Source organism: Labrus mixtus, chromosome 8 (assembly GCF_963584025.1).
Source record: "Labrus mixtus chromosome 8, fLabMix1.1, whole genome shotgun sequence".
NCBI lineage: Eukaryota > Metazoa > Chordata > Actinopteri > Labriformes > Labridae > Labrus > Labrus mixtus.
In genome coordinates this window covers 8,783,487-8,797,829 of record NC_083619.1, presented here as the reverse complement: position 1 = coordinate 8,797,829, position 14,343 = coordinate 8,783,487, and the positions used below count along the sequence as shown (strand labels likewise).

General features: G+C 40.4%; 1 protein-coding gene across 3 annotated transcripts; it reads left to right on the top strand.

Annotated features, from left to right (window-relative positions):
* Positions 1-1,160: 1,160 nt before the first annotated feature.
* LOC132978341 (ETS-related transcription factor Elf-1-like) lies at positions 1,161-13,926 on the top strand. 3 transcript variants are annotated; one of them, XM_061043468.1, is made up of 8 exons: positions 1,161-1,390; positions 4,587-4,952; positions 5,045-5,171; positions 7,788-7,895; positions 8,083-8,238; positions 8,326-8,400; positions 10,466-10,661; positions 10,778-13,926. In XM_061043468.1, the coding sequence occupies exons 2-8, from the start codon at positions 4,893-4,895 to the stop codon at positions 11,379-11,381; spliced, it is 1,326 nt and encodes a 441-aa protein (XP_060899451.1). In that variant the 5' UTR covers positions 1,161-1,390; positions 4,587-4,892; the 3' UTR covers positions 11,382-13,926. The 3 variants fall into 3 exon arrangements, with proteins under 3 accessions (XP_060899451.1, XP_060899452.1, XP_060899453.1); XM_061043469.1 differs by lacking the exon at positions 1,161-1,390 and adding an exon at positions 3,784-3,925; XM_061043470.1 differs by lacking the exons at positions 1,161-1,390; positions 4,587-4,952; positions 5,045-5,171 and adding an exon at positions 5,214-5,563.
* Positions 13,927-14,343: the final 417 nt, after the last annotated feature.

Below are 14,343 nucleotides of genomic sequence, written 5' to 3'. Positions count from 1 at the left end.
GTTTTTCAGCCAAACCAGCACATTCTTGAAGCTGCCTGCTGTTGCAGAAATAAGGAGACTCAAAACTGGAGGAATGAATTGGGTGGGGGTCGCTTGATTTATTCTTCCTCATCAGGTCAAATCCTCCCCCTGTTCTGGGTTGTAAAACAGTATACAAGAAGTAGTATGAAGAAAATGTTGCTTCTTGTAATATGAAATCCTCACAGCACAAGCTTGTAGTGTATATGGCAATAGTTATATATCTCTATAACATACAACATATCTATTTTCCCCTGCTAGTGTCTTTTTATGGATCATTTCACACTCTTCAGTGTGGCTAAATCTTTTACAGCAGCAGAGTTTTCTCAAGAAACTTGCTACATATTCATGTATGAGAAAACATGTGATGGTTGTACACAACAGGCTGCTTTATTTTATTGTAGAAGTTCACAGAGTGGTTTGTTACATAACCATGACAGCAGTGACAGAATACAGAGACCCTCGACTTCATGGAAGAGTCGAAGATTTCCGAGAAACCGTTCACACAGCCTGCACCAGCCTTCAGAGATTTTACTGAACCACAATCTGGTGGTCGTGTGTATTCTCCATGGGCTGTTTATTAAAAAGAGAGAGGGGGGGGGGGGCATTAAGGGTTACTCCCACTTGTTGTTTAGGGTGCTGGTGCAGAGCTTGGCCACTAGGGAGCATCAGGGACTGGATTAAGACAGAGTTGTGTTTAACTTCATGCACATGTCACCCTGTTAGTCAAGTGTGTAAGCCATTTTTTTCATAAATCTTTAATGATTTTGACCACATTTTTATCTCTATTATATAAGGTAATGTGATCATAAGCCTTGTATTGTAATGGTAAATGTACATTGTATCAAATAATGCTGTAAAATCCTTTCATTTGATTAACCTATTGATTAAATGTGATATCCAGTGAGGTCATCACACGTCTGCTGGTCGTCCATCCTCACACAAACCACTGTGCTGTTTGCAGACCTGTGGCTCGGCTCTCTGCTGCTTTACATTGCAAATACACCCGTGTTTACATTTGCTCCGCACTGACAATGGTCACTATGGGTTACTTGACTCACAACACAGGTAACCAATCAGAACCCACGTGGTGTGGGGGTGGGGTGGAGGTGAGGAGGAGGTGGTATGAAAAAAAGAGGAAGCAATAACTGACAAGGGCTGACGGGAAGAAGAAAAAAAAAACTCATGCCGATCCTCACTGATCCAAAGTCTGTTTCAGAGTTGTCTGTGTGATTGAAGATTCACAAACAGAAACTGATCCCAGGTCTGTGAGCACATGAGGGTTCTCGTGTTTGCCAAAAAGGGATGAGAACAATTTCCATTCCACTTGTGGATCCACCAGGCAGCTACAGACACGAGATATAAACACAAGGTAAGACTCCACTTATTCTTATTCTATAACAGGACTACTACTACTCTCTCTCTCTATATATATATATATTCACATCAAGAACACTACAACAAAAGAAATGTAAGCTGCTCTCATTGTTTCTGTGCGGTGCATGACATGTGCTGAAGGGAAAGTGAAAGTATATTTCAGAGTGTAAGTTGTAAGTTTGTGAGCACGGCTGTTTGACGCAGTTTAACCACTCGGTAGGACGGTAAAAAGTAGCCTACCTGTGTTTGATTTAATGTAAATGACAGTTAAAAAGCAAGACAGCTTTATATTATAGCATACTTCAAACACAGAGGCAAATCAAAGTGCTTTACTAAGGTATGGAAAAAAAGGGATTAGACATTTAAAGCACTGTAGAATAGAATGAGTGATACAAATGAATAAGATCATGTAACACATTTTAAAAGTTTTTTTTTTTTTTACATACACACATGAACACCAAAAAAGGTTTCAAACCAAAGGTGTGTTGTGACCACCTCAGCCATTCCATGATTTCCCAATCTCCTTTACTCCCTATACACACACGCACACACACATAAAAAACACACAAAACCATACGCACACCCGCCATATTTCACTGTGTTCATTTAACAAGGCCCGGTTACCCCAAGCAACAAGAGGGGCTTATCAGCTGCTCCCGCACTTACTGTTATCAGCCTGGCCTAGTTCACACATACACACTCTCTGCCCCTTTCTGTCAAACACACTCTCTCTCTCTCTCTCTCTGTATCTCGCTCGCTCTCAAACACACAAACACACACAAACTCTGGAATGAATGTTATGGGGGCTTATCAGTGTCCTTCGGGGCCTGGCAGCCACTTCACAGACTCAGATCGCAGCACTGAGGCCGCAGAGACAAACCTATGTGAGCAGAGTGCTGATGAACACAGGCTGTGTGCTGTCAGAGACGCTCTCTATAGAAGCTGCAGGCTGCAGGGCACGCTCACAATGAACATACACACTCACAATAAAGATACACACACACACACACACACACACAGGGCACAATGACTGCCAGAGTTGGCTACCACTCAAAGCATGAAAACAGCACAAATACAGATGTTTTTTTTTTTTTGGGGGGGGGGGGGGGGCTGTGATATCACTTCAGCAAACTCCAATCATCTTTTTTTTTTACTGCTATAAAACACAAAGCGCACCCCAACATGTTTTCTGCTACACATATGGAATCGTAAATAAACATGGCAGCGTGCCACTCTGACATCCAGAGCCGGATTTTCAGGTTAGGATGTGGGAAGTAGCTGTTCATTATAAGTATAATATGCTTAACCTGTACTACAACTTCAAAACAGATGTTGGAGGAGGGATTAACAGAGTAAATATTAAAAGAGAAATCAGTAACTAGTTCAAAGTAACTATGAGTTAGACTCACATATTTCTCTCCATGGGAGCAAATAAAGCTTATATTCTCTCAGTCGAGAGGGAATTTTATTTTTCAAAGGGCAGGCAGATAAATGTAAATTGCATGTTTTGTCCGTCCAATTCAAACTTAGCAGTGAAACGATCAATGATTGGACATAAAATAAAATATGGATCTAATGATTAATGATACTATAGAAACAAAATAGAAGCCTTTATCAGATGCACAACCAATATTTACATTTATTTGACCTTTTTATCAAGAGTATGTTTTTTTGGCTTAAATAGTTCAATTGTAAATTATCAAATGTTTTATTGTATGTTCTTTTAATATGACATAAATGCATCTGATTGTTCTCAATGGATCTGTTATATTATCTCATATCGATTTTAGGCCCCTGAATCCAGTCAAAGTTGTATCATGTCATACATTCATCTTACAATTTGGAAAGAGGATTGAGATTTACACCCCTACTCACTTAAAAGACAAAACATCTGCAAATATTGTAAATATATGAAAACTTTTGAAAGTTGCAGTTTTTCAGTTTTGTGTATGCAGAACATTACTTCCGCCTCGCAAACTTTAAAGTCTTACACTCCTTTAAGATAAGATAAGATAATCCTTTATTTATCCCACAATGGGGAAATTTACATTGTTTGAGAAGTTAGTTAGTCATTGTCAAGTAGTCATAGTCAAGTTAGTCATTGTCTTTGAGAAGTTAACTGTCTTCTGTAATTCCATTCATACATCAGTCGTTGAGCTCCAAACAAACTGCAAACATCAGAGGAAGCGAGAATGAGCGAGACATGCAGAGCTGGCAGAGAAGTTGGCAGCATTCTGGTGCAGGAACTCAGGAAGCGGTGCCTCCTAACTGAGCTGTGCTTCCTGCTTGATAACTGACCCAAACATGTTGTGCCTCAAATACACACGCATATAAAGGAGAAGAAGCACACACACACACACACTCTCTGAATACTGTGGGACGATGAGACGGTTTTTACCAAACTGAGGATTAAAATGTTGGAGCTTAATTATTTTATTTAATTGTTTGGAAGACATGTCGATGTTATCATTTAACTGACTGAAGCAAAAGGTGAAGGCAGATTTGAATTCTCAACACAGAGGAGTTGAAGGTGAGTGCCACAGAACCAACAGAGTTTACAACTTAAATTTGACAGATGTGAGTGGGAGGCCTATGTAAAGCAGCAACAGAAGGGGTTACATTTACTACACGGCTAGCTAAGTTAATTTAAGAGATATAAGGGGAAACTGAGCAGGACTGCTCGGAGGAAAAGAGGAAAATCAAACGACTTAAGAGTGAGTAGGGAAGTGGTTTGTAGTTTTGTTCTCAATGTTCCCTCCAAACTCATGTGGCAAGGAATGTGCTCACCCCTGAAACCTTGAATGTTGTGCAAAGACGTGATGTTTCAAGTTCAATACCAGCTGCCTCCCCACTTCTTGTACGATACACACACCCACACACACACACACAGCTAGGGCAGGCACACATTGCAGTGCAAACGCTTCCTTCCTGTTGCTCGTTTGGCCTCTTTTAGAAGCAAGATAAGAGCGAGAAAAAAAAATAGATTCTACATAAAAGAAGTAAGATAGCTAATATGCTGTTTTCTTTGAGACTGATTGAAATGCTGTATTTGGACATTTTATTAAATGGTCTATCGGGTAATCACCTGAGTCTTTGCCGGTGTGGGGCTTTCACCGTGTCTCTTAATCTCTCAAACTCCCCCCACCAACCACCACTACTTCACCATTTGTTCTCTCTTCTGTGTTTGGCAGGTTCAGTCAGACCACAGGACAGTTTAGCAGCCCCCACTTCCTCATCGAGAGCAAGTGAACACGAGTTTCCTGCAACGCCTCTGTGTCTCTGGTCAATTATTTTACTCACATCACTCCGCTGCTGTTGAGCTGTGCTGCATGGGAAAAGACCGGCTTCATCTTCACCTGGACCAAGCTCTTCAGTCATCAAAACTGCATCCGTCTGGACAAAAACAAAGGACGCAAGAGTAGTTTGGTTATTCAGATGAAAGCTGTGATGATGTTTTCAAACAGTTAAAGTCGGTTGCGGGTTCAAGATATTCAGCCATGCTGCAGCAGTCAGAGCTCATCTTTGACTTTGCCAGTGATCATGTCAACATGTCACAGGTAAGCTCATGTCAAACAGTGACAAGCTTGCATGTAGAGTAATCTGACCAATTGTAATCGGATTTCATCTATTGTTTTTTTGTGTTTTGCAGTTGATGGGTTACTCGGATTACCCTGCGGTGATTGTGGAACAGGTTCCCCTCCCACACCAGCTCTTGTATGCAGGTTTAGCGTGTGAACAGATACAGACAGAGCAGGACCACCAGCAGCTGCTCAAAGGTCAGTGAACACAGCACTCACTCACACACACACACACACACACACACACACACACGTAGTACAAGTTTCATCTGTCACGTTCACATTTCATACATGAAGCTCACCTGCCGACTAGCAGTCTCTATAATTCTTATTCAGCTGCCTAACCCTTGTCAGTTCTCCACTAAATTAAGTCATTATCAGGTAACAAAGGCCTTGACCTACGCATGCGCAGTCGCAACCCTCGCACATGGATGGACCACCCTCGGCAAATATTCAGGAAGTGAAACAAAACATTCCTGGCTTGTGTCTGGGAAAGAGAGTTAATGAATCATATAAGGATGTAGACGTGGTCATCCCGGGCTACAGCACATTTGCTATGGCTTGTTCATCACCAGTTCTGGCCATTAAAAGTAAGTTTTACCGCTGATTCGGGTTGTTTTTGTCCGACATTATTGTTGTTGTTGTAGAAGTTGGGGGCATGGCGAGGTTCGTCCAACCTAAGCTAACGGTTACTGCAAAAAAAGCAGCACTTGCGGACAGTTTTGGACATTTACATTAAAACCACAGCCGTGTTGAGGACAATAACTTACCTGCTGTGTTTCTTTAGCAATGTCTGATTGTTTTAAGTGTTTGTTTTACTGGGTTTGAAGGCGGCAGAGAGTGTTGGAGCTGGGGACAGCACTGGGCTGTAAGCTAGCAGATGTTCTGTACTCTCCGCCGCACAACCTCTCCCCATCACATAAATACATGCGCCAAAACAATACGCGTCCCTCTTATAATAGTTTACCTATGGATGTGTTTGTCCTTAAATGTGATCTATTTAATAACCAACACAGCTGCTGCCCTTTATGTATGTGTGGGCATAACATACATCAAAGCAGTGAAACATAATAATCAAATATTAGTTGTTGTTGTTGTTGTTTTTCTTTAGATAAAAATGTGAATTAATTAAGTTGAATAGGTGGAGTGAAAAAGTAGGCCCTGGGGCAAGGACAAATCTCGATTTTTTTTTAACTGCTTCTCAATCTTTTGAAATAATTCAAGGGTTAGTAGTTAAAAAAAATGCATTTCTCTTTATAAAAAAAGTCAAGCAGTATTCAGTGGGTTTCTGGAGAAATTGTTGATTAGCTAATTTTCGGTATCGAGTACATTAACAGCCACTAACCTGTGATTTTTCAGCCAATGTTTCAACTGTTGTAGTCCCACTTCACTGTCATACAGTTTGTGATAAACGTGAATGAATGCTAGTCTGCAATATGTTTGAAGATCCTTAATAATAGGATCACAAATCAAATCAATCAAATACAATATCCATTAAATATCAGTTCAATGATCTTAAAGATATTAATTTGTTTTAAATTTGCACATCTGCATCATTATTCCCCTGCGAACGACAGGTGGATAATGTCAAGCCACCAAGTAAAACCCTTATCATTTAAGCCTTCTAATACTCTTCTCTTTCTCCAATATTAACTCCCCTCTCTGGAGTAAATTGATAATAGTTTAAGAGTATTTTAGGGAATTTTATAGAAAAGTGGTCATCGGACAAAGCACATGCCACCTCCAAACAATGCTGTTCTTTAAAATACTTTAAAATACAAACCTGGAAACTCACAGAGAAACTGTATTTGCATGTGTGCTAGAGTAACTTTTAAACCCTTAAACATGACAAATATGGCACTTGCACTTCAAACAAAAATATAAAAGGGTCTATGGTTTTTCTTCCTATTATTTAAAGTATTGTAAGTGTTGTCTTTTCCTTTTAATGTCTAGAAGAGTTCTGTAATAGAGTTCAGTATGAGCAAAATCCTCTTAAAGTTGTTTGTTAAGTTTGTATAGATGTCACTGTTTGTATTAAAATGGCCTATGACATTGTTTTTTGTAATTACAGGTCTCTGAATTGAGTTGAATTGAAGTTATATATTAACAGAAATACAATAATAAACTGATAGGCTAATTTTTATTACGTCAGTTTCTACCGGTCTAAAATAAAGCTTCATGAATACAAACCCAGGTAAACCTGCTGATATAAAGGCCTAGACTCTGCACCTTGTCACTTCAGCTTTGAACAGCACATTATTAAGGTTATTAGTATATTATGTATTACAGATTGACCGTTACTCTATCACTATGACCCATGAGTTTATTTTTGCTGCCTCTTATACATTTTAGCAACAGTTTTCCCTGTGAGATCAATGTTGAACAAGTCCAGGAAAGCCTTTCCCGTCTATTCTACTCACTGAGGGGTTACTTTCTGACGGAGCTGTGGCAGCAAGTGGAGAAAGATTTGGAACGTCTTTAACTTGTCTCTTAAATTTCTTCCATTTTCAAGACGGGTTTCGTTGGGGATCACAGCGGAGCGAGGGCAATGTGGATGCAATTATTATTAATTTAAATCATTACCGTCTACAAAATGACAAGAAAATAATGCCTGCTAAACCTTAAAACATGCCTTGATAAAATATAAATTATTTTTAAGGATGACAAAAATGGTTGTTTGTCTAGTCCACTAGTCTATCAAACGGTTGAGATTTCTACTCTGTGATTATTTTAATGTCCTCTTACTCATGCCATCCTCCTCCACCCGCTGTACGTTTTTTTAATGTTTGTGCCCCTCTCCTCTGGTGTTTGTAGTGGAGCCATGTGAAAGTGGAGAGGAAGAAACCATGGAGACACTTGTTGCTGCTGACTCCCTTCTCAACATGGACTGCCCTGACTCCCTCTCACTGGAGCAACACTACTGTAAGCACAAACACACACACACATGCTCCTCACATGCACACTATCAGAGTGAAGATGTCCTGGTAACCCCCCCCCCCCCCCTCTCTGCGGTTTGATTCAGGACATGTCTGACTGCGAGCTGTTATTTTTAGACGTGGTGGTCAGAGTGCTGTTCTCTTTCATTACATCTGTTTATTCCCTCCTGCAGCCCAGACCTTCCTGCCATCACTGGGTGATGTTATCACTACGCCTGTTACCCAGGTGACCGTGTCAGCAGAGGGGATTGTGGGAGCATTTGACCAGCCACAATGGCACTCGCTGCACACAGGGAAGCCTGTGTCACAGCTGCAGTCCAGAAAAAGAGGTCAGTCACTTTCTGGGTTATAAATCATGTTTAGAGTTCCTGTTTATGAAATATTGTATAAGATGCCTTTCTTCCTCTACTACTCAGGGAGAAAAGCTCGACATAGAAGGGCAGAGTCTCCCACACCAGACATCACAGTGAAAAAGGATAAATACAACAAAGGTAATGTCACAAAAACAAATGGACATGCACCTCATTATCTCGATGTGATGGCTATTTGATACGACCTGGTATCATTTCAACTTTTAGAACGCTGTGCTCGATGTGCCCTCAGAGTAACATAAAGGCTGCTACTGTGAAACATGCGCGAGAAAATGAAACGATTGTCTCAATTGACCTCTCTCAAGTACATGTTGTACTCGAGATACTAAGATCACAGGATAGATTCATGATGCCTTAACCATGACATGTAAACACATGAAACATTGTGAATGCTGATATTTGACAAAGTGGTTCATCTCTTCGTTGCTCCCGTCCTGTAAATGCTTGGGTAGTGTTAGTTTGCTAATGAAGACCACGGCTATTCAGCAGCGTGTTGTTAATCCCCTCTTCAGAAACTAAGATGGTGGCAGTGTTGACAGGCACTAATAATAACACTAATAATAACTATATAGAAATAGTCCAAATCCTTGTAATGGTTTTGTTTGTTTAGGTAGGTCCTGTATAGCCATCAGAATTCATTTCAGTCTGGTTCGTCGTCAGTTAAAAACTCCTAATGATACTTTCTGGAATATTTTGAATATTATTTTCAAGTGAGATATTTTTTATAAATACTTTTCTCCTCAAATTATGAGAAACAGAGGCAATAAATCAAAAGATAAATAAAAGTTGAAACAACAGCACAAATCAAGAAGTCTGGATTTTTGGACGTGAAGAGGTGACCCATGGAAATACATTAAAACACATTTTGAAAAAAAGTGGGGTAACAAGTTGTACTGTGAAATAAGGAGAATTCCAGGACTCAAGTGTGTGACGATGCTTTTTATTTATTAATGTCCATGTTAAGTTTTGCTGAGCTTGAACATCTACACCTGTTTTGAAATAAAATAGAAGGCAGTTTGCTATTCAAAGGGCAATACGCTGTTAGCAGTCAGTGGCAGCAGCATAGTCAGGTTTTAGACTGGCACTTTATTAACAAAGGTTGTGATCAACTTTGATGTCACTAAGGTCCAGGACTCAGTAGTTATGTCCAAAATGAAAAAAAATGGTGCTATCTGTAAGGTCCCCTCTCTCTCTCTCTCTCTCTCTCTCTCTCTCTCTCTCTCTCTCTCTCTCTCTCTCTCTCTCTCTCTCCCCCCATGTGGTCAGGTGTGCGTGAGCTGCTGTGGTTTTGTAGCCACTTTGTGTTTGTTTTTATCAAAAGTTTATCAAAATTAAGATTCCAAAGAAACAGCTAAAAAAAAGAGACCATTCTTCATGGTCTTCTTCATTGCATGGACTGTCCTGTCTGACAGAATGTTTCACACAGAAATCAATCACTTTCTGAATTCTGATTACGTTTTTAACTGTTTTTAACTGTTTTATCTACACACGGTAGGCTACTTGTTTACAGCTACAGAAATTCTGCAGTGCTGTGATATAACAGAAACAGGTTTGCATATGTATTTAGATGGTGTTAGGGGCCGTATGCACATTGGAACTGGTTAAAGGAAGAGATCTGCATTCTGCATTACCTTTATTTGTAAATTTGTACGCTTGAACACTGATTGAAAGTGTACCTCTGTTTGTGCGATGCTAATCACATCCCTGTTCAATGCCTTTGTCAGATTTCCTAAGTTAGGAAGCATAATTTGTTTTCTGAAAAATGTGTTTGTGAAACAGAGGAGAGAACATGATTAAAGTCAGTGTGCATAGCAGGGGGCGAGTGTTTGATAGGGACAACAAGGCTTCAAAAGCAAAATAAGTTCTAAAAAACATTACTAGTGCAGCCAGAGAGACACAAACAACTTCTCATTCTGTCTTTGATAACTTTGAAACCTCCTGCTGTTCTCCAGCAGTACATGGCTCATTCTTTAAATGTGCCGTCATGTTTGGAGAGAAATCACTTTCACATTACTATCCAGTGTTTGTGTTCGACGAAAGTCCTCTTCCTAAAATATCCTTTCCTTACAGACAGATGAAACCTTGAATGCCTTGGATAGAGGAATCACAGGGGATCAGTTACATATGTGACGCACCTTTTTCTAAAAGTTCCTTTTTCCTCATGTTTCCTGTGTTTGTGTTTCAGGAGGAAACACACTGTACCTGTGGCAGTTCCTGATGGAGTTGTTGCAGGACCGACAAGTCTGCCCCCGCTACATTAAATGGACAAATGCCAACGCAGGAATCTTCAAGCTGGTCAACTCTAAAGCAGTGGCCAGGCTGTGGGGCAAACACAAGAACAAGCCAGACATGAATTATGAGACAATGGGCCGAGCACTCAGGTACTACAGGAAGACTTCGACTCAACAATGTCAACATCATAACATGGTCATGTCTTTTCAATGAGTCTAGATCCATGGTTTTGCAATTTTAACGTTTTACCTTTGGGCTCATGCAGGTACTACTACCAGAGAGGAATATTGAATAAGGTTGAAGGCCAGCGTCTTGTCTACCAGTTCACCTCTCTGCCCAAAGACATGATTTATATCATAGATGGAGAAGGCACCAAAGAAGAAGAAGATGACGAAAATGACGACATCAGTGGCCATGACGATGGTGTGAGCGATAACTCTGATGACAGCACGATACCTTCCAGTGACCAGTCAGTCGAGGAGGAAGATTCACACCCACCACAAAAGAAGATGTTAACCTCCTCTGTCAGAGCCCCGGCCACCCAGCGGAGCAGACCTTCTCACAGACCCTCTGCCCAGAGGGACACCGTCCTGCGGCCCACCAACGCCAGCCTGATCCAGGAGCAGCATTTGCCCATTGTGTCTGCTGAGATGCTGCGGACCTTCCAGAATTTGCAGAAGGTCCAGTCCCTGCAGCCTAGGGGTCACGCCTCCGTCTTTCAGACAGCTCAGCTGCTGGGGAGTCTGTGTGAGCAACAGGCTGCAGCAGAGGGCTCTGTGGAAGGTCAGGATGAGACGTCACAGCCGGGACAGAAAACCTCACAGGTGGAGACTCCACAGCTGGTGCCGCTGACCAGCTCTGACCAATGAAAAAAGACCAAAACCAACTACCCCCAAACACACACACATACACACACAGACACTCCACTCACTCAGGACCAGTTACAGAGCCGATCTTTGCTGTGGCTGCACACCAGGGTCTTTATATCGGAAGTCTGTAAAGCCTGATTTACGCTCTTTTGTTGAATCTATGCAGAGCCTACGCTAATCATGCAACATATAATTAAGTTGTTGATTGAAGGAAATTTAAAACAAAATACTTTTGGCGGGAAAAAAAATCTATATTTTTATTGGTTCTAGTCCTTTAATGTAAGGATTAGCTACTTCTTGTCAGCTCAATGGAAAGGCTTTGGGGTTTGATCTGCTGGTTTCACAAACAAAGCAAGTAGAGTCATCATTTTGAGATCTGGGACATCGTGATGAGCACTTATACATCTTTCTGACAATTAAGGTTCCAAATAATTATTCTAATCATCGTACAAACGTCTGTAACATCAAAGCACCAGTGAGGAACTTTCAGTCTGTGTTGAATTTGGTGGCACCTGTAGACAAGGCGGTATGTCTTATTTCTTTGCTTATCTTGTCTTTTACATACCGGTATGTAGGGAGTGTTTTCTGACTTAAATTTCATCCTGCTGTTTTTCAACAGTCAAATGTAAAACCCATTGTTTCTTTGCAGTGGAAAAAGTATTTAAAAAAAAAAAAAAAGGCTTTCTTCAGCCTTTTCTTAAAACTTGTCTGACACCTTCCCCTGGCTGCGGTTATGTGGATTAAGAATAACTCTATAGAAATAGTCCATCTTGTTGCAGACAGTCTCGTTTTCACATGCAGCTCAAAAAAAGGGCATCAATATAAGTCACAAGCAGTTAAAACCTCCACACAGGGTCTTTTTTTAAAAGTTATTTTTGGGGACTTTTTACCATTATTAAATACTTACACTGAAACGACTGCAACATGGTAAATATGCACACATTATACACATGTAAATATTAAGACTGGCCATCACTATTCAAGTTTTAGCTCCATGTTGAATCCTACAGACTATGCCAGCTATTAGAACGGTAATTTCAATACAGTTCCCTATTTAGTTCTCATGTGAAGCTGCCAAGTTGACCAGTGACGGTCATAGAAGTCTGTGTTATAGTTACATCCCTCTTTAAGGTGTAGGCTGCTGCGTTGATTCAACACAAAAGTGTATATGTATCAGGACAAAGAAAAGGAGTATTGATCCAGGATGATTTTTTGAGAAGTTGTAGCAAAAGTCATTCTAGATCACTGCACCCCCCCGATGTGTAAATAAGCAGGAAATTGACAAGAAACCAAAATCTCAAACCGTTTACTTTCTAAGGCAGACTTTAAAAGCTCTTGTCCTTTATCTCAGCCTTAAGTTCTCTACTGCCATTAACTAAACACCAAAGAGGACAGACATGCACTGGAACCTACTGCCTCACTGCACCTTCTGCAGACACTCCCTCTGCCTGCACTTCACCCCCAGCGTCGTGAAGCGAATCTTTCTGCTCACCACACTGTGCCCTTGTTTTCTCTGCCCTCACTCTCGCGGTCTCCCACTCTGTATCTCTGTTTTACCATCGCACGCTGAATCATTCCTCTGCCTTGAAAACAGCTTTGCACTAATGTTTACCTCTGCTGTATGTTTCTTCTCTTAAGTGCCTGAAGCTGTCATCCATCCTGTCCCTGCTTCCTCTGTGTCTGTAATCATGAGGTTATTGAGGGAAAACATTCCATATTATTACTGTTTTTTTTATTTGTTCGGATTACTGAATATGTTTGTGTTGTGAAATGTTGAAAACAAGGGATCACTGTTCTTTTTAAATAGTACTTTGGCACTGCTGCTGTTGTTTATAGTTTGTGTTTCTACACAGTGGACCTGTCTTTTGTTGACAATCACCAGTGAATTTGGTTTTGTAGCCTTTTATTGAGCTACTGTCGAGTATATTCCTTCTATTTAGCCTCTCTGCTATGCACACAATCTGTTCAGTTATGACACATGTATAAATGCATATATGGACCTCTGAAGCCTTGATATCTCTATGTGTTGTGTGTTATATACTGGTTATCTGTGATCATGCTTGACTTTGTGCCTTATTGCCATTTTCTCCCTCAGGTTTGTAAAAATGTTGTCGTCTACTATATGCAAGGCTGAAAACAGCTTTTCTTCTATAATGAAGTCGTGCTAGCTTAGTTATGTTAGCTTAGCCTCACAAATCCAGCCCAAAGAGCTCACCTCACTCCAAAAGAAGACTGTGCCTGTATGATTTAGGCTGGCTTTTGTGACGCTAAACTTTAAGATTTGTGCCTTTACATTGGAGCCCTATGAAAAACTGATTTCACTTCACTCCAGAGTAAGCCCTTTTTTTTTCCACTCCTCTCACTTTGCATCCTCTGGAGGTCTCTTGATACTGTAAGTTTTGCTGATATGGATTTGTAAATGTGAAGCAGATGGAGAGGTGGACTTTCTGTTGCTTTATTTTGGTCTGTTTGCTTTTGTGCAGTCTGGAAATATTAAAAAAGACATGAAATGGTCAATATATAAGAAATAAACTTAATTTTATCATTTCATCTTTACTCTTTGCTTCACCCACCACTTGTAGTTCACCAGTATCTTTTGGGTTAAATCAATCCAACACATTTAACAAGTAGTGTACTTAAGTAATACTTTGGTATTTTTTCTGTAAGTTTATTTAACTTTAACGTTTTACTAAATACATATGAAAGAGCCCTGAGATCATTTCTGTTGTGATTTGGTCCCATACGAGTAAAAAAATTACTTTACTACATCAAGTGCCAACCTTTACCAAATAAGATATATCAGGTAATGCAGCAATAATTACAATTTAGTTGGCATAGAATCAGTCATTCTGCTTCAGTACTTACATTTCTAGACATTCAGAGTATTTTGAGTATTTCTACACTGGGGTTCCACTGCTCTGGCTTAGTCTTCCAGTCACTGCAACTCTATACCAGCAGACTG